The sequence below is a fragment of the Penicillium chrysogenum genome (assembly GCF_028827035.1).
Source record: "Penicillium chrysogenum strain IBT 35668 chromosome Unknown utg000002l_segment0_segment0, whole genome shotgun sequence".
NCBI classification, from domain to species: Eukaryota; Fungi; Ascomycota; class Eurotiomycetes; order Eurotiales; family Aspergillaceae; genus Penicillium; species Penicillium chrysogenum.
The window spans coordinates 2319197-2339175 of record NW_026622750.1 but is presented as its reverse complement, the minus strand read 5'-3'; the positions used below and the strand labels follow the sequence as shown (position 1 = coordinate 2339175).

At 49.1% G+C, this 19979-nt stretch overlaps 9 protein-coding genes across 9 annotated transcripts; 4 read left to right on the top strand and 5 right to left on the bottom strand.

Annotated features, from left to right (window-relative positions):
* Window positions 1–1453: 1453 nt before the first annotated feature.
* Window positions 1454–4265, bottom strand: N7489_004441 (uncharacterized protein; the record flags this gene model as incomplete). Its single annotated transcript, XM_056710193.1, has 7 exons — window positions 1454–2105; window positions 2158–2313; window positions 2398–2619; window positions 2680–2812; window positions 2859–3067; window positions 3123–4124; window positions 4183–4265. Coding segments are annotated over 7 exons (2457 nt in total), but the record flags the coding sequence as incomplete, so codon positions are not given.
* A 777-nt stretch (window positions 4266–5042) lies between these two features.
* N7489_004440 (Oxidoreductase N-terminal) lies at window positions 5043–5246 on the top strand (the record flags this gene model as incomplete). Its single annotated transcript, XM_056710192.1, has 1 exon — window positions 5043–5246. One exon carries the CDS (start codon window positions 5043–5045, stop codon window positions 5244–5246), a length of 204 nt encoding a protein of 67 aa, XP_056568613.1.
* A 2025-nt stretch (window positions 5247–7271) lies between these two features.
* Window positions 7272–7679, bottom strand: N7489_004439 (uncharacterized protein; the record flags this gene model as incomplete). The annotated part of the gene is given in 2 exon segments (XM_056710191.1): window positions 7272–7535; window positions 7554–7679. The coding sequence occupies 2 exon segments, from the start codon at window positions 7677–7679 to the stop codon at window positions 7272–7274; spliced, it is 390 nt and encodes a 129-aa protein (XP_056568612.1).
* A 1954-nt stretch (window positions 7680–9633) lies between these two features.
* On the bottom strand, window positions 9634–10260 carry N7489_004438 (Zn(II)2Cys6 transcription factor domain-containing protein; the record flags this gene model as incomplete). Its single annotated transcript, XM_056710190.1, has 1 exon — window positions 9634–10260. One exon carries the CDS (start codon window positions 10258–10260, stop codon window positions 9634–9636), a length of 627 nt encoding a protein of 208 aa, XP_056568611.1.
* A 256-nt stretch (window positions 10261–10516) lies between these two features.
* On the top strand, window positions 10517–11661 carry N7489_004437 (uncharacterized protein; the record flags this gene model as incomplete). Its single annotated transcript, XM_056710189.1, has 2 exons — window positions 10517–10763; window positions 10835–11661. The coding sequence occupies 2 exons, from the start codon at window positions 10517–10519 to the stop codon at window positions 11659–11661; spliced, it is 1074 nt and encodes a 357-aa protein (XP_056568610.1).
* Window positions 11662–12239: 578 nt separating this feature from the next.
* On the top strand, window positions 12240–12831 carry N7489_004436 (uncharacterized protein; the record flags this gene model as incomplete). Its single annotated transcript, XM_056710188.1, has 2 exons — window positions 12240–12532; window positions 12816–12831. The coding sequence occupies 2 exons, from the start codon at window positions 12240–12242 to the stop codon at window positions 12829–12831; spliced, it is 309 nt and encodes a 102-aa protein (XP_056568609.1).
* Window positions 12832–13370: 539 nt separating this feature from the next.
* Window positions 13371–13754, top strand: N7489_004435 (uncharacterized protein; the record flags this gene model as incomplete). The annotated part of the gene is made up of 1 exon (XM_056710187.1): window positions 13371–13754. The coding sequence occupies one exon, from the start codon at window positions 13371–13373 to the stop codon at window positions 13752–13754; it is 384 nt and encodes a 127-aa protein (XP_056568608.1).
* Window positions 13755–13954: 200 nt separating this feature from the next.
* Window positions 13955–16056, bottom strand: N7489_004434 (transcription factor domain-containing protein; the record flags this gene model as incomplete). Its single annotated transcript, XM_056710186.1, has 3 exons — window positions 13955–14495; window positions 14569–14807; window positions 14887–16056. 3 exons carry the CDS (start codon window positions 16054–16056, stop codon window positions 13955–13957), a joined length of 1950 nt encoding a protein of 649 aa, XP_056568607.1.
* A 782-nt stretch (window positions 16057–16838) lies between these two features.
* pab1 (polyadenylate-binding protein) lies at window positions 16839–19160 on the bottom strand (the record flags this gene model as incomplete). The annotated part of the gene is made up of 4 exons (XM_056710185.1): window positions 16839–16989; window positions 17055–17440; window positions 17493–17621; window positions 17673–19160. 4 exons carry the CDS (start codon window positions 19158–19160, stop codon window positions 16839–16841), a joined length of 2154 nt encoding a protein of 717 aa, XP_056568606.1.
* Between the last annotated feature and the right edge of the window lie 819 nt (window positions 19161–19979).

Here is a 19979-nt window from a genome sequence, read left to right as displayed (position 1 = left end):
GCCCCCATACCACACGTGAATATTATCTAGATCTCCACTTCCCGTCCTCGATGAAACCCATCAAATGATATCAGCCTATGACGTGGGCTTTAATCCTGCCTGCGAAGGATTTGGGTCTAATTCATGTGCCCCGTCAACGCTACTGCTCGTGTCTCGTTGCTAAAGCTATGGAGACAACCCCTGAGCCTGAGTTCGGAGTAATTCGTTAGACCCGAAGCCTTTCGTCTTCCTACAGTGGAGAGCGGAAAAAGAAACAGACAGGGGGTAAAAAGTAAAACATCCACTGTAGAGAAACACACCATACCGTCCAACGAATTCCTTTACAATGGGATTATCAATATAGACCCCGGTCAATATGGATTCAAAAGGCGTAGGTTCCGAGTCATCTGCATAGTAGGGGCAGCTCGCCCATAAGCTGAAACATGATCGCCCGTTTGATTTTGCGTTTTAGCATCTAGGAAAATAATTCCGAAGTTGAAGGCTCATGGCTCGAGAACATCTATCGTGGTTTCGGACGCGATGTTCCTGCCCACCGCTATGTCTTTCCATTCGAGCCCAATTCGAACTGGTCAAATGTTATGCTGGTGATGCTGCGACTGAGAAATACATTGTTCACTGTGTAGACAAGTACGGATTGGAAGATCCCGATTATGTCTAATACCAAGATCATCACGTCCATTTGGAACCAGAAGCGAGGCAGATTGGCACACAAGCTCAAAAGAATGACAAGGTTATCCACGATAAAACGAACGTTCTTATCAAGTATTTCAATTGGTGGAAAATACCAAAATACCAAAACATCATAGGTTTGGATCAGTTCGCTGGCAAGCTTGTTCACACGGCTGTTTGGGATACGACGTACGACTGACTGACAAGGAGATCATGGTCATCGGAAATGGCTAACTTGGTATTCAAGTTGTTCCAGCGCTCAGCCCAAGGCTGCAAGAACTGACAATACGTTCGTTATACGACCTGGGTGTCGATCTCTGTCCGGATATGACACAAGATGGAACTGCTCGCAGGCTGCTCCTGACTCGACATTCATTTAGATAGGGTTCTATGCTAGCTGGTTGGTTAGTTAGTCTACTACTCCATAGTTTACTAGTTATGTTGTATGTAGTTAACTACATGTGTAACTCTCGAACCCCTCTGTCTGAAACCGGACTCGCGCTCCTACCTTGACACCTCGGATATCCCCGATTTATATGTTAAACACTTAACAAAAATAAATACTCCTGTCACATCCCATTCTAACGCAAGGTCATCCCGAGCTCCCTGCACCCCTATTCCGCGCCGCGCCGTGCCAACCTTGGAAGCGCCGAGACGAGCCCCGAAATAGGCCCGAAGTCGGCCCCCGAAGACGTTTTACCTTTTATCAATGACACAGTGAAGCTTTTTCCCTTTTCACTACTTATCTGAAACAAAGTAAATTGGAAAATTGCAGACATGTCTGTCAATCATCGGAATTGAATTCTGGTATACTTGTATTTGCCACAAAGGAATAGAGATCTTCATCTCCATCCGACGGAAGTTGACCGCTGAGCATGAGCATCCAGCCCAACCCAGACTCCAATTGGAAATCGCGTGTCTCAGGCTGTGCGCTTGGGAGCCTTCCATAACTTGGGATTATGGCGTCAGATCTATTAAGTGTTCGTGATCGTTTTCTCGGGGGGTAACCAGTCCCATCCGGTCCCCGGTCCGGTTTAGTAGCACGGGTTCGAAGCTCCCATTTGTGCTGTAGCCTTACCAGGAGGTCTTTGGCGCGATTTGCACTCTGCCAGGATAGAGAGAACTCATCGAGGGCTCTGAAGCAGGTACTCAGATGAGCGATGATGTTCTCTTCTTCTGAGGTTTGGTACTGGGAAACGGCGGCGAAGAGAAGTAGGAGCACCGCGGATGAGGTAATTGAGACTGCTTTGATGTTTATGCGACGTAGTGTATACCTGGTCTCGTACAATACAAGGATTTTTGCAATGGAGATGGCGGAATTGATGCACATTTCTCGGGCATGGGTGGATCCGGGACCCTTCGGGGGTTGTGGTTGCAGGTAGCCTTTTGACATCCAGGGTCGATGGGTGTATATGAGATTCTGGTAATATTGCATGCTTTGGGATGTGTTAGTGAAATTGAGACTCTCAAAATAAGGTAGAAACTCACTGAAGTAGCAACACATGTGGAAGATAAGGAGAAGTATGATCGTTGAGATTGATTTGCAGAAATGAGGGCAACTGAGCTTTCCAACTGAGAAGTTGGGCAACATTCTTCTCATTTAGTTGTTGGAGCAAGGCTCTTGGGATAGCTGATGTTCCATAACTTTTTCGGGGCGAAGGTTAGCCGAAGCGAGTGACGAGGGCCAACTGAGGCTGGAGACAACAACAAACGAGGACGGGAACTTACAGAAAGTAGCCGCAAGGTGCCATAAGCTCACATAGTGAGACTTCCTGTTGACTGACGGCCCCCACGCAGTCAAATAATCCCGAATTATTGTCAAATGGAATGGGGGACGCGTAGGGTGTCCATTTGCAAGGTTGTCGATAGTCGATGTCATTGTTGGGCTTTTTGACTGTAACATCCTCCATGTTGGTGTAAAAGGGCCTACCAAGATAGAAGCCGACAAGACTGGGGTTTTAACGGATCAGAGATATCCTAAACGCATATGAAAACGATATGGGAACTCACTGATCCACCATATACGCAGCCCAAAAGACGGTTCGACGTAGCTCGGCGTCGGCAGCGGTAACAGACCCACGAGCAACATAGGGAGAGAGGTCAATATGTAAGGCAAGATCAAAAGCAAGTCGAAGGGCCATCCCTGGAATTGTAAGTAAAGAAAGCCCGGAATTTGCGACGGGACTTACCACTGTAAAGCCATCCACGTGTATCTGAGCCCACACCGATTTCATGGCTGCTTAAGATAACCAGTGCTTGAACTGTTGCTACGCATGGAGAGTCTAATTCAATCTCAAGAAGTTCCTTTGCACGGTCCCCGAAAAATTCACCGAGAGATTTCGGGAATGTCACAAATGATGGATGATAACGGGTTTCGAAAGCAGCGCCAAGAGAGCACCTGTTTGAGAACGTTATTTCGTATATCCAATCCCGCTATATTGAAACAAACTCACATTGCATAGCAAAGTGCCTCGGAATAGAATGGAGTCTCTTCTTTCCCGTTCCAGGCTGCCTTTCCTTTTTCGAACAATTCTCGGTCCACAACGTGGAATGATGGATCTTGCCAGGCAAAATAGAGATTAAGAAGATGCTCCTCGAGAGATAATGGAACTTGGCTGTCATAGTCTGCGTCATCGAGATCATCGACGGTACGACGTGTCTGAGTTTTAACAGATACTGGCACATCGGCGAGGTTGAAGGTCGATGTCGGGCCATAGAAGCGAGCTTTCCCCCCAGGACCAAAGCGCAATGTGCCCATCCGATCCGAAAGCTCGTCGATAAGATCTTCGATTTCTTCCGTGCTCCTGGTGTCGTTGTCGAGGCTGGGTGGAACTTGAAGGACCGAGGGCTCAAAGGGCTCAGGTGGCCCCTCGAATGGCTCCAATGGCTCCCCTGGCAGCTGTGGCAGCTGTGGCGGTTCTATGCCAATGTCTTGAATTTCTGGGGATGGTGGGGTAATACACGTCCCAAAATCCAAGGTCCAATCACAGTTCGTCAATGAATTATCCGAGTGGTCATCCGTTGGTGGATACTGCTCTGTAATGGGGATATCCAGATATCCAGTATCCATAACGGGCAGTGTCGATATGGCATGAGGATCTGAAAGCACTGTGGCACTTGATTGAGAGTTTTGCGACGCGTTGGCCGGGGATGTCGATGTCTGACCCCAAGTGGTATTTGAACTATTCATTATACCGGCAGCGACGGATGGCACAGAATTTGGTGGCAAATCATCGCTCGCTGGTTGAGGACTGTGATCGGAGGACTTGCTGTTAGTTTGATCATTTCCTTCGGCGGGATGCACACCAGTCAAGCCAAGAAGATCAAGGACTTTGGTCAAAGCAGAGTCCTTTTCTTGCGGCATAGGCGGGGCCTCCAATCCACTTTCACGAATGAAGAGGCAGAGCTGTTCTACTCTGCTTGATAGAAGCTCTATGGCAACGCGGAGGGGGAGTCTTCACATAATCAGCGCTATTATCTCTCTTCATGGAATGGCCTTGATAGGTCACTTACTTTCTCTTGTCTACTGCCTGGTATCGACACTCGCGGTATTTGTTCATGCAGCTGGAACATTTGGGCTTACCACCGTCACACTGCTAATATTAGCTTGTTTTTCCCCACTAGGTTAGATGATAGTCACCTTGACTTTACTCTCTCGACATGATACGCATGCCATGGAGGCATGATGCCTCCTCTTTGGGGGAACACTGTCCTTTGTCATGATTTCCCCGTTCTTCTGGCTGCCATGAGACTATGCCGTGCTTGCAATATCCTAGCCCGTTAGCAAAATGAGGGTAGCGTCAAGGATAGCTTAAAAGATCTAAGTGCAGAGCGGGGTATTATTCAAGGGGAAATGTTTAATCCGAACTATAGCTTTTCACTGCCATTTCATTGGTTCTACTAAAAGGGGACCACTATCGATAAAAGACTACTAGAAAGACTACCAAGAGGACTTCTAAAAATACTACCCAATCAACGATCAGCGTATCTGTATTTCTGGGGCTTCAATCGGAGAAGACTCGTATATGTAAGGATTAATGACATCAGTAGCATGATAGACGGCCTGACGAAGGACTCGTCCATTCTCCAAAAGGGTTGTTCGGGGGCTGCACCAATCGCTGGTATTACCGGTGTTGGATCTAACCTGATTGGGAATAGACAAACCCTACGGAAATCATAACCCGGTGGGGACTTGGACATCGATGTATACCCCACGTTTTGAATGTCATTAACACGTAGTCCTATCACAGAAAGTAGATTTTATTGAATATAAATTCTGCTATAAATTGCACACGGCTGGTCCATGGTAATATCATACATTGGCTACACTGCAAAGACCCTACCATGTTTTTACCCTTTTCTGCTCTCGCATGATGGCTGCTGGACATGAAGATACTACCGAGATAATCTGTGAGAAGGGCTCACTCAGAGTCAATATGCAAGGCCAGAAGAATCACCTTGAGATCTATGATGGTCAGGGAGCCAAGCATGATCTTCCTAAGCATTACTATGACGGTTTTAGAGACGCGTTCGTCACAGAAGGTACTGAGTTCCAAGATTTATTGCTTGCTGTTTAGATAAAACGTCTCCGCCAGTGTCCCTTTCAAGCTCAGTGAAGGTTGTTGTTATTGATTCAGCTTCGCAGAAGAGTTTGGTTACTAGCGAAAAGATTGTTTTTGGTGGGAAAGAGGATAGACATTAGATGCAGAGCACCTTCCGTAGACATCAGAGTACTTTCTCCAATTTCCGTTACCTTCATTTTGTTTGTTTGCAGTGTCTCAGGTCACACATGTCACCACCCGTGGATATGTCACTACGTCGTCCACAACACAATTTCTACGCGTCTCCTTCATCCTATTCCTCTACTCTCCCTTTACCGTCTCATCGAAGGAGGACAAGTTCTTATCTTCCTCCCTTTCTTCTTACATCCACTAAAATGTTGGCTGTGGAATGCTCTGAACACACAACACACGTGTCATCAATAGAGAGAATCTCGCTTCGACCTTTTTGCTATGTCTGAGAGAAAGGAAAAATCTGTAAGTTACATTTTTTTATTACCGTATACTTGATGCCAGAGCTGAGACTCCAAACTCAAGAGGAGAACTTGCACATATTGGTCTCCAATATGCTGTGTTCGCTAACCCATAAATTGGAATGTGGGCGACATCATCTCTGCCGTGAGGAACCTAGCTAACTCATATCTAGTCAGATAGTGCATCTTGCAAGGAGTGTCAATAGACCTCTAGCCTAAAATGCAACCGTTATTGTTCCTACTCATAGGACCTTATCGAATGGACGTAATGGGGGTGTGTGGCGTTGGACAAATCGAAAAGCAACCACTGCCTTTTTGAAATCAAGGGCTTGGAAATCTGAAGGTCAGCACTTCGAGCAAAGAAAGTGGGTAAATTAACTGACGACATAACAGACAATCTCCCAAAATGATGCCAAGTCCATACGCCAACATAATTCCCTGTCGACGACATCTCTATTTCTACTCATCATGTCACATCACATCACAAGGGAACTCCTCCAATTGTCTAGCTTCCTAAGTATGTAGAAGCTGTAAGGAGAGCTCTTCCTATTGCTTTGTCTTTTAGGTGGTGCGCCGCATAGCACGACAGGTGTACACTTGTAACTGTTGTGGGACCACTGGCCTTCTGAATCCTATATGGTTCGGTGGTGAATTCAGGGAGCGGAATTAGGGTGAACTATGGATCTTTCAGACCAGCTATACTGGCTCAGGCTTTCGAACAACACCCAAGCCCGTTACTTTGCCAACAGATAATACAGTGGTACTCGTCATAACCCAACAAGCCTGGTCCTGTTCTTAGTGCACTACTCTCAATGCACTCATTCACCCGGCAAATATTTGTCTCACTACAGCTGGGATGACAGTGTCAGAACCCGAAATGAGGTAGCTGCTCACCTTAAGATGTAGCCAGCACCTGCAATGCTCACTGTGGAGTCTGCAGTTGAGCAGGTTGTGATTGCCTACAAGACTGGTGCCCAGACTGGTGATCCCTTCATGTATCCACGAGTTCTTCCAAAGCTCTATAATAATTTACTTGAGAGTGAATTTTATCCAGTAATACTGTAACTAGTCATAGCTGTGTTCACATTCAAATGAGATCAAGGTGGCATATAGATTAAGAAGGGATGGTATATGTAAAAGAGTAAAGGTAACATAATATCCCCCCCAGGTGGCCGTGGCCTTACGGCGAAAACGGCAAACGGCACCTGCGAGGGGTCAAAGGGGCTCCATGAGCCCCCCCAACTCAAAAACCTGAAATGCTTCTCGGTCGACCCCCGCCGCTGACTTTGCTTATCGTGGGGGAGGAGGGCGATGATCCTCCTTCTTTTCCTCTTTCATCCATTTTTTTTTTCCTTTTCCTCTTTCTTTCTTTCTTTCTTTCTTTCTTTGTAGAGGCTGACTTTCATCATTTATCAGTCACGTCTTGTCAGCATCTCTAGCACCATATCTTACTCTTCAGTTCCCGGGTTCAGCTCCCAGCTTCTACCATTGAATCCTCACTTCCTATCAATGTACCCATATCATAGCTCGGTCCTTATTTCCCAGATTCAGCTCTCGATACTTTCAACCCTCACTTTCCATCAGTAACCTGTACCTCATGAACGCCGAGTGATGGAATCGCACCCGCACCAGCACACGGCGAGCGATACATAGATTGACCGCCCTCAATCGACGGACTCGGATATGCAGATGTGGAGTCGAGCTGTCCGGCTGATGACAGGGCCACCCTCCTCCAGGCGCCCCAGGTTTCTACAGTGCCCAGCCAGTCAGCTACAAGAGCACCCAGCCAGATCGACGTCACCGGGCCCATCGCTGCGCGGGTCAACCCTGCCGCCTATCATATTGCGAACACTTTGGCGCACATGATAATCCAAGCGCAGGCAGTGGCAGATTCCCCTCTTCGCTTAAGCTTATGTTCGACGCAGGGTCCTTCTACACGACCCTCGTCAGTAGTTTCATCGGTTGTGGAGGGCTCCATTGCTGGTATACGCTATACGCGCCCAGGGTGTCCGCCACGTGGCCAGCCCGTTGGTCATCCAGCTCCTCGACAGGATCAAACATCACACATTACGGTACTAGTAGGGACGGTCATCCACTCTCTCTCGGGACTGTCTCCAACTGCACTTCCCGACGGCTATGCTCAACCCTATGTTGCGGAAATGGCCGTAAGTCCATAAGATCTTCAACTTATGAGTCCATGGCACTAATATACAAGTGCAATACCATACACAGCCAATACTATCTTCCTATATAGCGAATATTGTACGTGGGAGCCGAGAGGTTGATGTTGACCAAAAACAAAAAGGCCTCGATGTCACAATCTGTTCATCCACCACCTATTGATCTCACAAAGGCCTCCTCCCGGTCCTTGAGACCGCGATCTTTCATATCGGCTGCCTTGGCAGGGGAATTCGGTCGCAAGATCGGGAAGCACCTGTTACGGAGCGTCTCCGCAACCTTAGCAGCATCTTGTACGTTCTACTGCAGGAAGATTTTCTCTTCTCCAGAGTACATGGGCTTATGCAGAGGGCCGACTCTTCTTTTTGTTACAGAAGGTTGTATGCACTGGGTAATACCTGTGGCATCTGAAGATCCGAATCAATCTTTCAGGCTTGACCCCGCAGATTTCTTGCGTATCCGAAAGATACGGGCCATACGACATCAGAAATCACCAGAATATGGATGGATTCTCTTGTTCCTTCGACAGCGACAACTCTGCGTCCCCTGTGCTAGAGGCGGCTACTATATGAGCTACCTCGAACAAGATATGCTAGTTTGGACTCTACCACTATCCGCCGCTAGCGCCTACTAGAAAGCCCTCAGGTTGAGGCTATTGAAGGTATACTTCCTTACTAGATACTAGGTACTTTGGCTACTATTAGTTACTAATACCCTTACTTATAGAGCTGTCTGCTACTGAATGATCACAAGGAATCTCAAAGATCCTGCCCGCGCTGCCCGCGTCCTGGTCCCTGGGTGTTGGAGGATGCACGAACTTCAAGCCACCCAAAAAGAGACACAGAAAGGCATCTATAAAAGGCCATCTATCTGGCAGTAAATATATTGTGGTGGCTGTTCATTCTGACCATTCCCTGATCACTCACTCTCACCTCAGCTCAGCATTGGAGCTGCTCGACACACATTCGAAAAAGAGTGTCTTCCTCGGCAAATGCTTCTCAAGTCCTTTGAGACTGGCGCTATTGTGGAATATCTCTGAAGGCGAGCCAGTCATTATATGGGCGCACGGCATTCTCTTCATCCCTGTCTTTGCCGACTACTGCGTAGTAGTGGTCGCTATGCCTCCAGGAGACACGTTCGACGATTTCCATATGACTCAATCTTGTGAGGCCGCTCGCACCGAGCTAGAACTGGATAGACCGATCTGGACGAATGACTAGCTCCCGGTTACCGCAGGCAGCAGACTTTCCGTATAGGATATCGCCCGTTTCCCTTTATGTGTGAAGTACGAGCGGGACCCCGAAGGAAAACTAGTGCTACCTAAGGATCGCAATGTCTTGCTAAGCGATGAGCTTGTTTACGTAGCGATAAAGGAACTCTCTTAGAAGAAACGCGCCGAGTTCTATACCGTCTAGGTCGCCAACGGTGAACTACGTGCTAGTCGGGTACTATAGGGCCCCGCTCTACGAATCGACTTCTATAGACTCCTATACGCCATATGTTTTCCTTCCTTTACTGAACTTTCATTTTTTACTGAACTATTGCTTTCCATTTTTTCTGCAATGTATGCGTTGTGTATTCTTTACAACTGTAATCTGATACACGACGAGCTATTCGTCAGGTCTCTGTTCCTCGTGGAATTGATGGATTGTGCAAAGACCAACAGACTAGTGCTCACTATGGCACAGATCCATAGGACAAAATGGGTATTTCAAATGATATGCAACAGACGTAAATTAAGAAGTAGTTCTGATTCACCACAAGAACTGACGTTGAAACTCGAACGACGGCGCCCCCTGCCAAGAGCTCATTCTCTCCACCGTAGCATTCCCTTCATGTGTATTATCTGCCGTCTCGGAAACCGGACAGTTCGGTGACCCATTGAATGTTCCATTGGAAGTTCCATCTAGCTCTCGAGATGTGGACATTTGAACTGACTGCAAACGCCGTCTCTTAGAGCCCTGCATTTCTGCATCCACCCTTTCAGGCTCAGTACAAGCTTCCTGCCACCTCCGGATACCCTGAGGAGTATCAAGAGGGAATTGCGACCAATTCTCGATCCCTCTCTTCTCAAGCCTGGGAAATGGCATATACGTGCCGCTGTTCTCTCGAGGAATCGCATCCGAAAGCTGTTCGTCCGAGACATGTGGAAGCAGATTTAAAAGAATGTTCTCAGTGAGCTGGAGTCGGTTCTCCAGTGCTTCGGCATATCCCTTCTCTGGTCCTCTTCGAAGCTGTTTGGGCCAGTTGCACGGCCGGTTGTGGTCAAGACATTGTTCGCAAATGGGTTTACGGCCGCTGCATTTTTGCTTTCTTGAGCGGCACGCATTGCAGGCAATTGTTATACGCGCTGGTCTTTTTTCTTTTGATTTCGATGGCATTTTATTTATGCGCAAGACCAAAATTGTGTTGGGGATGTGCTGTAGTGGCGAACGGCAGATCTCATCGCCTGAAAGTTCTGCCGAAAGAGCTTGTCGCGGCAGCGGCCACCGGGGCAAAATGTGTACATGGTAGGGTGAAATATCAGCCTTCTTGATCGCATGTAGTATATAATAGTCTGGATATTTTATTTGCATTAGATTTATAGGAATACTCATCATATACTTAGTTCCGCACATATCTCTTCCCTCTTTCAATATGGCTTCGAAGAATTCATACCGCATTGCCTCTATTCCGGGCGATGGCATCGGTCTCGAAGTAGTCAGTGCTACTATCCAGGTCATCGAGAAACTCGCAAAGACTCTTGGTACATTCGATATCACCTTTGAGCATATCCCATGGGGAACCGAGTACTACAAGCAAACCGGACGATACGTATCTGAAGATTACCTCGACAGTATACGCCAGTACGATGCCGTCCTATTCGGTGCCGTTGGATCACCCGGTATGTCCTCTATACTGCACAGAATCATACCAAACCACCAGACCTGTAAACAGCAATATTAACATATACAGATGTACCCGACCACATCTCACTCTGGGGCCTACTCCTAGCCCTCCGCGGCCCACTCCAGCTATACGCAAACGTGCGACCAGTCCGCACCTTCCCAGGAACCAAATGCCCCCTCAACACAGCAACCAACGGCATCGACTGGATGCTCGTACGCGAGAACTCCGAAGGCGAGTACGCCGGACAAGGCGGACGGTCCCACGTAGGACAGCAATGGGAAGCCGCGACGGAAGTGGCCGTATTCACGCGTGTGGGCATCGAGCGGATTATGCGATTCGCATTTGAGACAGCGCGGTCACGGCCACGTAAGCTCCTGACCGTCGTCACGAAGAGTAACTCCATGCGCAATGGGATGGTGTTGTGGGATGAAGTTGCTGCGTCTGTCGCGCGGGACTTCCCCGATGTGAAGTGGGATAAGATGCTTGTTGATGCAATGACTGTTCGGATGGTGGCGAAGCCGCAGTCGATTGATACCGTTGTCGGGACGAACTTGCACATGGATATCTTGTCGGATCTTGCGGCTGCGTTGGCGGGGTCAATTGGTGTTGCGCCTTCGAGTAACTTAGATCCTACGCGTAAGAGTCCGTCGATTTTTGAGCCGGTTCATGGTAGCGCTTTTGATATTATTGGGAAGGGGGTTGCGAATCCGGTTGCTACTTTTTGGTCGGCGGCGGAGATGCTCGTCTGGATCGGGGAGAAGGATGCTGCTGCCCAGTTGATGGGCTGTGTGGAACGGGTTTGTGCCGCGGGGATTCTGACTCCTGATCTGGGGGGAAGTTCTGACACTCAGGGAGTTGTGGATGCTGTTTGTTTGGAGGTTGAGAAGTTGTGAAAGGAGGTCTGAGACAATTCATTGTTGCTTCTCTTCTTCTTCCCTTCTTTTCTTTGTCTCTTTATCATTCCTTCTCGTCTCGTCTCATCTGAAATATCTTGAATAAGCTGATCAGTTGACCGTTGAATGTCAACAGACACAGAATACCAGTGGATTATAGGAACTGGCCTATAGAGGGCACCTTGGGTAATGAGCAAGACATGTTCAAGATAGTCCAGAAACATCACTTAACTACCAACTGGACCTCCATAACAAGAACCTCAAAGTCATCTCGCACAAGATGGAACAGATCAGGAGGCGATGAACCAAGAAACCCGAAAATGCCATTATAGCAATATGACACCTGTTTCCCTCATCTAAAAGGAATGGAAACAACATCAGGATGCTCTTGTCTTAGAGCCACTAACATTTAAACGGACCTTAGCACCCTATCTCAGGCTCTGTCAGGCCTTCAAAGTCACCCCCAAAACACTCAAGCAGCCCTCAAAGCCAAATTCATTCGAATCCATCTATCATCAATAACAAGGTCAGTTCATCCAGCTGCAAACCCAAACCAGCCAACTAACAATATCCAAGAGATGTTCTACCAAGACGGAAGATTACTGCAAGAGCCCGAATACAACCCCCGAACAACGAAATGGGTGAATGTATTCTTCAACAGGCATGACTACCGATGCGACGACCTCACCATAATGCGCACAGTCCTGACCTGCATCCGCACACGAGTCGTCAGTATCACCGGCCATGCTATGCACCACGATGTCCCGCTCTGCATCTCGATCCAGGTCCCCGGAGAACATGTTGATAAGGAGTCAATTCTTGCTGCTGCGGAGTCATCAGCCGAACGTCTTCGAGCCCAGATTGCTAGGGGGTCTGTTCATATTAATCGGTCTTTGCTTTTTCGGCGGAGATAGGGTTTTGTTTCATGGAAGGGGGTGTTGATGTGCTTTTGCCGGAGTTGAGGTCTCTGGGAAGGGATTTTTCTGATGCTTAGAGCGGCTTATAGATTGGGCATAGACTAGATAGACTAGATGTTTGATAGAATATAGGAATTAGATTATGATTTGCTCTACATAGTCAACAATATCGATGCTATAGTAGTTTAGTTTATGGTATGCATAGGCAGCCCTAGGCTTTTACATTAATACGAGCAGTGATATTGCTGGCTAATCAAATGAAAGCAATGAAAGTAATACACTTAAGTAGCCATCTCGGTCATTAGGTCTGAGATTCTGAGACAGTATGTCATGATAGCATCGTCTTTTCATGTCTCTATGTCATGCTGCGAGTCGAAGTAGCATACCAAGGACATAGTAATATCAAGCTTAACCGTCCAAGGTCCATTTCCCACATAGTAGGAAATAGAGTAGGCAGAAATAATACATTAATTTCGAGTCATAAACTAGGCAAACCTCAAACCAGGGAATTTGAAAAGACTCAATAAACACAGAGGCACAAAGACGTCCTGGAATAGATGAAAGACTTGAAAATAGCATTGTACTATACCTCCTTTGTTCTTACCTCAGAAGGCTCACTATAAACAATAGACAGTTACCAGGCAGAGAGTACTTAAACAGAGATATTCCAGAAGCCTCGAGACCTCCTTCCCATTTCCCATCTTCCCTCTTCCATCTTCCATCTTCCCTCCCAACACCAAACACCAAACACCAAACATTGAAAACCACAAGGTAAGCAAACCCCCATCCTACATGGGCATCCCAAATTCCAACCTCAGCAAGATGCAGAGCATGTTCTACTTCGACGGGGAGCTAATCCCAGAACCCGAGTACGATCCACGCCAGATTAGCAACTGGGTGAACGTCTTCATCAACCCGCGAGACTCGGACTCAGACGACGAGACTCTGATGCGTACCGTCGCCGCTTACATCCGAACCAGCACCGCCTCGATCTCCGTCCATGCTAAGCATCATGACTACCCACTGTGCGTCTCTATCAAGGTGCCCGGAGACTACCATTCCAACAAGGCGTCTATTCTCGCCGCGGCGGAGCTGCAGGCTGACTACTATTGCCAGGAGATTCGGAATGGGAGGGTGCGGATCAATCGGGCTTTGCTTTTCCGTCGTGAGGCATAAGACAGGGGTTGGTGGTGGATGGTTTATGGCAAATGGGGGGTCTATTTGATGATACATGAGCGTTTGAGAGACATACACATACCCACTGCGTGATAATATGCATTATTTTGGTTTGCCTTTTTTTTTGTGGTATTTCAAGTAGCTCCGACATACGTAGATTTGATCGTTTTGTGCTTTTCATCTGTAGTGAGTAGCATGGTCTAGAAGCTGGGGAATTGCTGCCCGATCATATCGAGCAGAGTGTCGAAGTTAGCACCCTCGATTAAATCCACCATGTTCAAGTCGAAATTCGATATCCCCTCAAGGTGTGTGGCATCCGTGTCCTGTAAATCCATCTGTGAAGACGATGGATCGGTAAGAATGCCCTGCTCGTTCATTGGTGACGGGTGCATCGACGCCGAAGGAACTACCGTGGAATCATGGCCCCTATGCATAGACTCGACCCATGTGTTATTCCGGTGCTCAAGATCGGACGGTTCTACCGATACGTCAAACTCTTTTCGCGAGTGTGAGAGGCGACTAAGTCTCCGTCTGTTCTCCTCGCGTGCAGCCAAAGATTCCACAAGTGTCGGACTACCCTCAGAGCCTCTCACGTACGCCTGGGAATTTGCTGTTGGATCGGATCCGCTTGCTGACTGTTGGATTTTCCCGACCAGTACTGAGAGCGACATGTGGCAGTGTTTGGCTGTCTCCCATTGAGTAGACATGAAACGCAGGTATCCCGAAAATTCATCAATTTCCCTATCGAGCAGTTAGGACATAGTAATCAATGGAAGATCCAGAATAGAAAGATAGAAAGAAGCACATCACGTACTGAAGACCCTTCGTCAACACATATTGATTTAGTTGACAAGCCAAAGCCAAAACCAACCCGGACATCCACGCAGCCGACAAAAAACCCGGCCAGAAGAGAGCCTGGCGGCTATCGACTTGCAACCTCAGCGCGGCAAGTATAGCCCGAGCAGCACCGATGCAAGTTTGCAATCCAGAACAGAACTCTGCAGTGGATGGATCCAGCGACAACGAAGGCCGATGGATGATCAAAATGAGATGCTGATACAGCACCGTGAAAAAAGGGAGCAAAATCAAACGCAGTGTCTGCCATTACAGACCCCGCACTATGTTCAGATACTGTTGACTTTCTTTGGAGATGGGAGGGAAGGCCATTCCACCACTTGTGCACGTCTGTTACGAGGAATAACACCGAACTGCGACGAACGGACCGAACCAATATTGATTTGTGGAAGAGCTCCAATGCCCGGCCCGTCAGAGTTCCCGAGTCAACGTAGCTAGCAAGAACGCTTTCCTTGTCATGGTCTTCTTTCTTACCGTGCTGCGGCACGGAGTTGTCATTTGCAGAAGTCGTCTGGCCTCGAGGGGAATGCATTTCCCGGGCAGCGGGCAGACACACGTCGATATCAGAATCCTGTATACCAAGCGGCAAACCCAACGCCTGGCTCAGGTATCTATCGATTGCATAGGCGCACCAAAAGACCCGCTTCCGCAGTTGTCGGTCGTGAGTGGAGAGTTGCTTGTATCGAAATGGACACCGGTGGAGACCGGCGTGAAGCATCGAGCGTAGGATACAGCCTCCGACAGTTGATGCTTGTCGGAGTGACATGGTAGCGACGAGATAGACTTGGATAGCTAGAAGCGCTTGTAGTGAGACGATATCATGTCGAGAGGAGAGAGTCCCGAGTAAAGAGTTGAAACTGGTCGGTGACTGGATCTTCGACTCGGATGGTAGATCTACGTCTGGCGCTAGTAAACTGCCTAGATTGAAGACACATTGGAAAACTATGGTCCAGCATGTACTCCGGTGATCTTTGCATGTTCCCAGCGTGTGCTGGGTTTCCTTTCTGCTGGAGTAGACTTTCTCCATCGCCTGCAGGAAGGTGGGACCATGCATGAATGGGAACAGAGGGTGCCAGACTTTGAAGTACATCATCATTAGACTCTTGGCCACATCTGGGGGCGGTAGATTGCCCAGAGACACCGTCAATGATGGGTCGTAGCTCCATTCTGTGGCAGATTCGACCACTTCCGAGGACGAAGCAGTGTCTCTGACGGATGAGGTGCGCTGGCGCTTGTCACGAGGTGAAGTTTCAGCGCCTACGAGCAGTTCCTCTGCTGTGGGCAATTGGGATTCGGATGAACCCAGGTCATCTAGCCCGTCGAATGCACGTTTCACTGTCTTGATGAAATAGACGCCGCTCGAGCTACCGACGAACTGGCTATCCTCGTTCGAATGTGCCGTCAAGGAACCAATTTCAGATGTCTCGGGTACGAATTCAGAAGGCATTGCGCATATATCATCTCGTGTGAATGCAATGTTCGCTTTAAAGCTGGATTCCACAGGAATCATTCATCCACCGGGGGGGGCGTCCACGGGTGACCTCGGGGTACAGACATGCTGAGTCATATTGAAGGCGGACTGCAGCGGCCACAAAGTCGAAAGTATCGAGAAAGGAAAATCTTCAGTCTACAAAAGGAACTTGATGAAGCAATAGGCCACGGCCATCCCATTGATTGTCTGGCGCTGCTCTCCCGAATCCGAGAACAAACACAAGGACGACCAGACTTTTCCGTGAGGAATTCATAATCTATCTGACACTCAAATTGAGTGAACCACAACCCAGAGAACGCAGGAAGGGAGAGAGGTATGGAAACAAGAAATTTCACAGATCCATCCCAGTCGAAAGAAAAAAGGAAACATAGAAACAAGGAGGGTGAAAAGGATGTCAAAGGAATCACGCCCAGCGCCTAGAAGAAAAGACTTTTACCAATGCCAACCTGGAGACACTCAATATAGCCCAGTCCGAATGGAAGGTAAAGGGAAATAGTGCATACTAGGAAAACTGGAAAAGAAAAAAAAAATCCGAATGTCATACCGCATTCACTAAACACCAGGAAGGTGACTGCCTAAGAACAAACTTTTCGAACCGAGGGATATCAGGATCAGAGATAGGGAGATGTAGGGGTAGAAAGGGTAAAAGATGGGAACAAATAATGATAAGAGAAAGGAAAAGTCGTCAAAAACGTGCGTCCAAGATTTCCGAGAAGACAAAGAAGTGAACACATCAATTAAGACTTGTTCTCCTCAGCAGGGGCCTCCTTGGCGGCTTCCTGGGGCTTGGGTTCGGCGGTCTCGCCATCACCCTTGTTCTTCATGTACTCATCATAGACGTTAAGGGCCTCATCAACCTTGCCGCGGAGAGCCTCCTCATCATCAAGCCTGAAAAAGAACGTTAGTAAACCATGTCACATACGAAACAAAAAGGAGTCGGCAGTGTAACTTACAGGCCAAGCAGCTCAGCGTTATCCATCTCAAGAAGCATACCAGTGATCTTGCCAGCAAGCTCGGGCTGCTGAGCCTGGATCTTGGGGTAAAGGGCCTCGCCGAGCATCTGCTTCTGCTGAGCGGGGGGAGCGGCGAGGAGAGCCTGGTTGGCAGAGGCGGGCTCGCCAGCGGGCTGGCCGCCAGGAGCGGGCTGACCACGACCACGACCCATCTGAGGACCACCACGGCCGAAACCGGGACCACCACGCATGTTCATAGGCATACCGGGAACACCACGGCCACCACCGCCACGTCCGAAGGCCTGAGGCATAGGGTAGCCCATGCCGTTAGGAATGCCGCCAGGAGCCTGCATACCCATGGGCATACCCTGGAAGTTGGGAGGAAGCTGTTGGTTGGGGGGCATACCACGGCCACCCTGGGGGAAGGGACCGGGGTACTGGGGACGACCACCGGGCATGTTGGGCATGGGCATACCGCCCTGGGGGGGCGAAGGGCATACCGCCACGCTGTCCAGGGGGCATGAAGCCCTGCTGGCCAGCACCGTAGAAGACGGCGGGCTGCATGAACTAGTCAAGTTAGTAATTGAATGAATACTGATCAAGAAAATTGTAACTTACAGGCTGGGGCATGCCGGCGGCGGCGGCGGCCTGCTGCTGACGGATGGTGTTGCGAGCCTGAATGCTAGCCTCGAGCTGGCTGCGGCGGACATCCTTGCGCTGAGCGAGAGCAACGTAGAGGGGCTTGCCGTTGACCATACGCTGGTTCATCTCAGTGACGGCCTTGGAGGCCTCATCGGGGCTGCTGAAGCAGACGAAACCGAAGCCCTTGCTCTTGCCGAAGGCCTTCTTCTCAGTCTTCTTCTCCTCGGTGGCCTCGCCCTCCTCGGTCTTCTTCTCGGCGGCCTCAGTCTTGACCTCGGCGGTCTCCTCGGTCTTCACCTCCTTCTCCTCGGAGTCCTTGGTCTCCTTGGCGGCCTCCTTCTCCTCAGCCTCAGGGGTGGGAGAGCGCTCGGCGGCATCACGCATAACCTTGGCGGAAGTGATAGTACCGTAAGGAGTGAAGAGGTCACGGAGCTTCTCATCATCGATGTCGTCGGTCAAGTTCTTGACGTAGAGGTTGACACCCTGGTACTTGGAGGCCTTCTCCATGCGGGCAGCCTCGTACTGCTTGCGCAGCTCCTCCTCACGCTCGTGCTTCTTCTGGGCACGGCCAACGTAAAGCTTCTGAGACTTGACCTCCTTCTCGTTCATCTCAGCGACGGCAGCCTCGGCGCTCTCGTGGTTGGCGTAGTTGACGAAACCGAAGCCACGGCTCTTGCCATCCTGGTCGTGGCTAAGAGTGGCAGAGGTGATCTCACCGAAGGCCTCGAACATGGTGCGGAACTCGTCGTCGGTGATCTCGAGGTCGATGTTCTTGATGTAGATGTTGGTGAAGTTGGCCTTCATCTCCTCGAACTTGCTCTGGCGGTCCTTCTTGGAGATGTGGTGGCCGACGAAGACCTTCTTGTCGTTCAGCAGCATACCGTTAACGTGCTTGATGGCGTTGTTGGCAGCTTCAGCGGTCTCGTAGTGGACGAAACCGTAGCCCTTGGAGTTGGCGAACTCATCCTGGGCGACCTTGCAGCTGAGAATGTTACCAAAGGCAGCGAAGGTGTCGTGAAGAGCCTTGTTGTCAATGGCGTTGTCGAGGTTCTTGATGAACACGTTGCCCTGGCCAGTCTTGCGGAGAGCGGGGTCACGCTGGGACCACATGATACGGCAAGGCTTACCCTTGATGAGAGTGTAGTTCAGGTCCTCAAGAGCACGCTCACCGTCAGCGGTGTTGTTGTAGTTGACGTAGGCGTAACCCAGGGAGCGGCGGGTGACGGCATCACGGCAGACACGGATAGAGGCGACCTGGCCGATGGAAGAGAAGAGCTCGTAGAGCATAGCCTCAGTCACGGAGGGGTCAAGCTCGCCGACATAGAGGGAAGCCGAGTGGGGCTGGTTGTTGGCAGCATCACCGGCGGCCTCGGGAGTGGCCTCGACGGGAGCGCCATTGGCCTCAGGGGCGGCGGCGACAACGTTGTCGGTGACGGGAGCGGTGGTGGGGGCTTCAGCAGACATAATGGCGACTGTTTTCACTGAGAGAAGAAAAAAAGTTTAGCATGTGCATGCCGAGCCTATCGCGGAGAGGGGGAGGGGAATCAAGGAGGCATATGAGATAAGGTTACACGGCAGTTGATGCAGCCTCTTTGGCAAGTAACCAAGGGGGAGGTGAAAAAAAACGAGGGGTGAATCAATGAAAAGGGAGGGGTGCCATACAGCAAAGTATTCACGAAACAAAGAGTTCAGAGAAATTTCACTTGAGCAGAGAGCACTAGCGGGTTAGCGGGGAGGGGAAAATCGAAGTGTATTGCATGCGCGAGAGAAATAGAAGAAGCAGAGATGAGACGAGGATCAAGAGAGAGTTGAAGAGAAGACGAAAAAGCAAAATGACTAACCAGGTGAAAATGAAGACGATGGAGGCGTTGAAAGAAAATCTTCCACACAACACACCGCACAATCGGGGATGAGATAAGATAACTGGAAAAAGTCTTTTTCTGGGTTTTTCGTGTTTTTTTGAGATTTTGTATCTTTCGATTAAAGATTCGAAAAGAAAAGGAAGACTTTTCCCTAAAGAGAGAACAACGGAGATGGAGGGGGAGGTTGTAAGAAGGAAAGAAAAAAAGTTGAGCCGTTCCAAAGCAATTGGTTCTGGAAAACTCAGAGGCCGCACGAGATGGGGACACTAGTCCTATTTGGGATGGGGTTGCCGCTTTAAGGGCTTATTAAGTATAACCTCGGGACCTCAACATAAGAACTTCCATACACTATTGACACATAAATAAGATTGGCTCTTCTCAAAAGATATGCCCATGCTATGCATGCTAAAAAATTAATAGG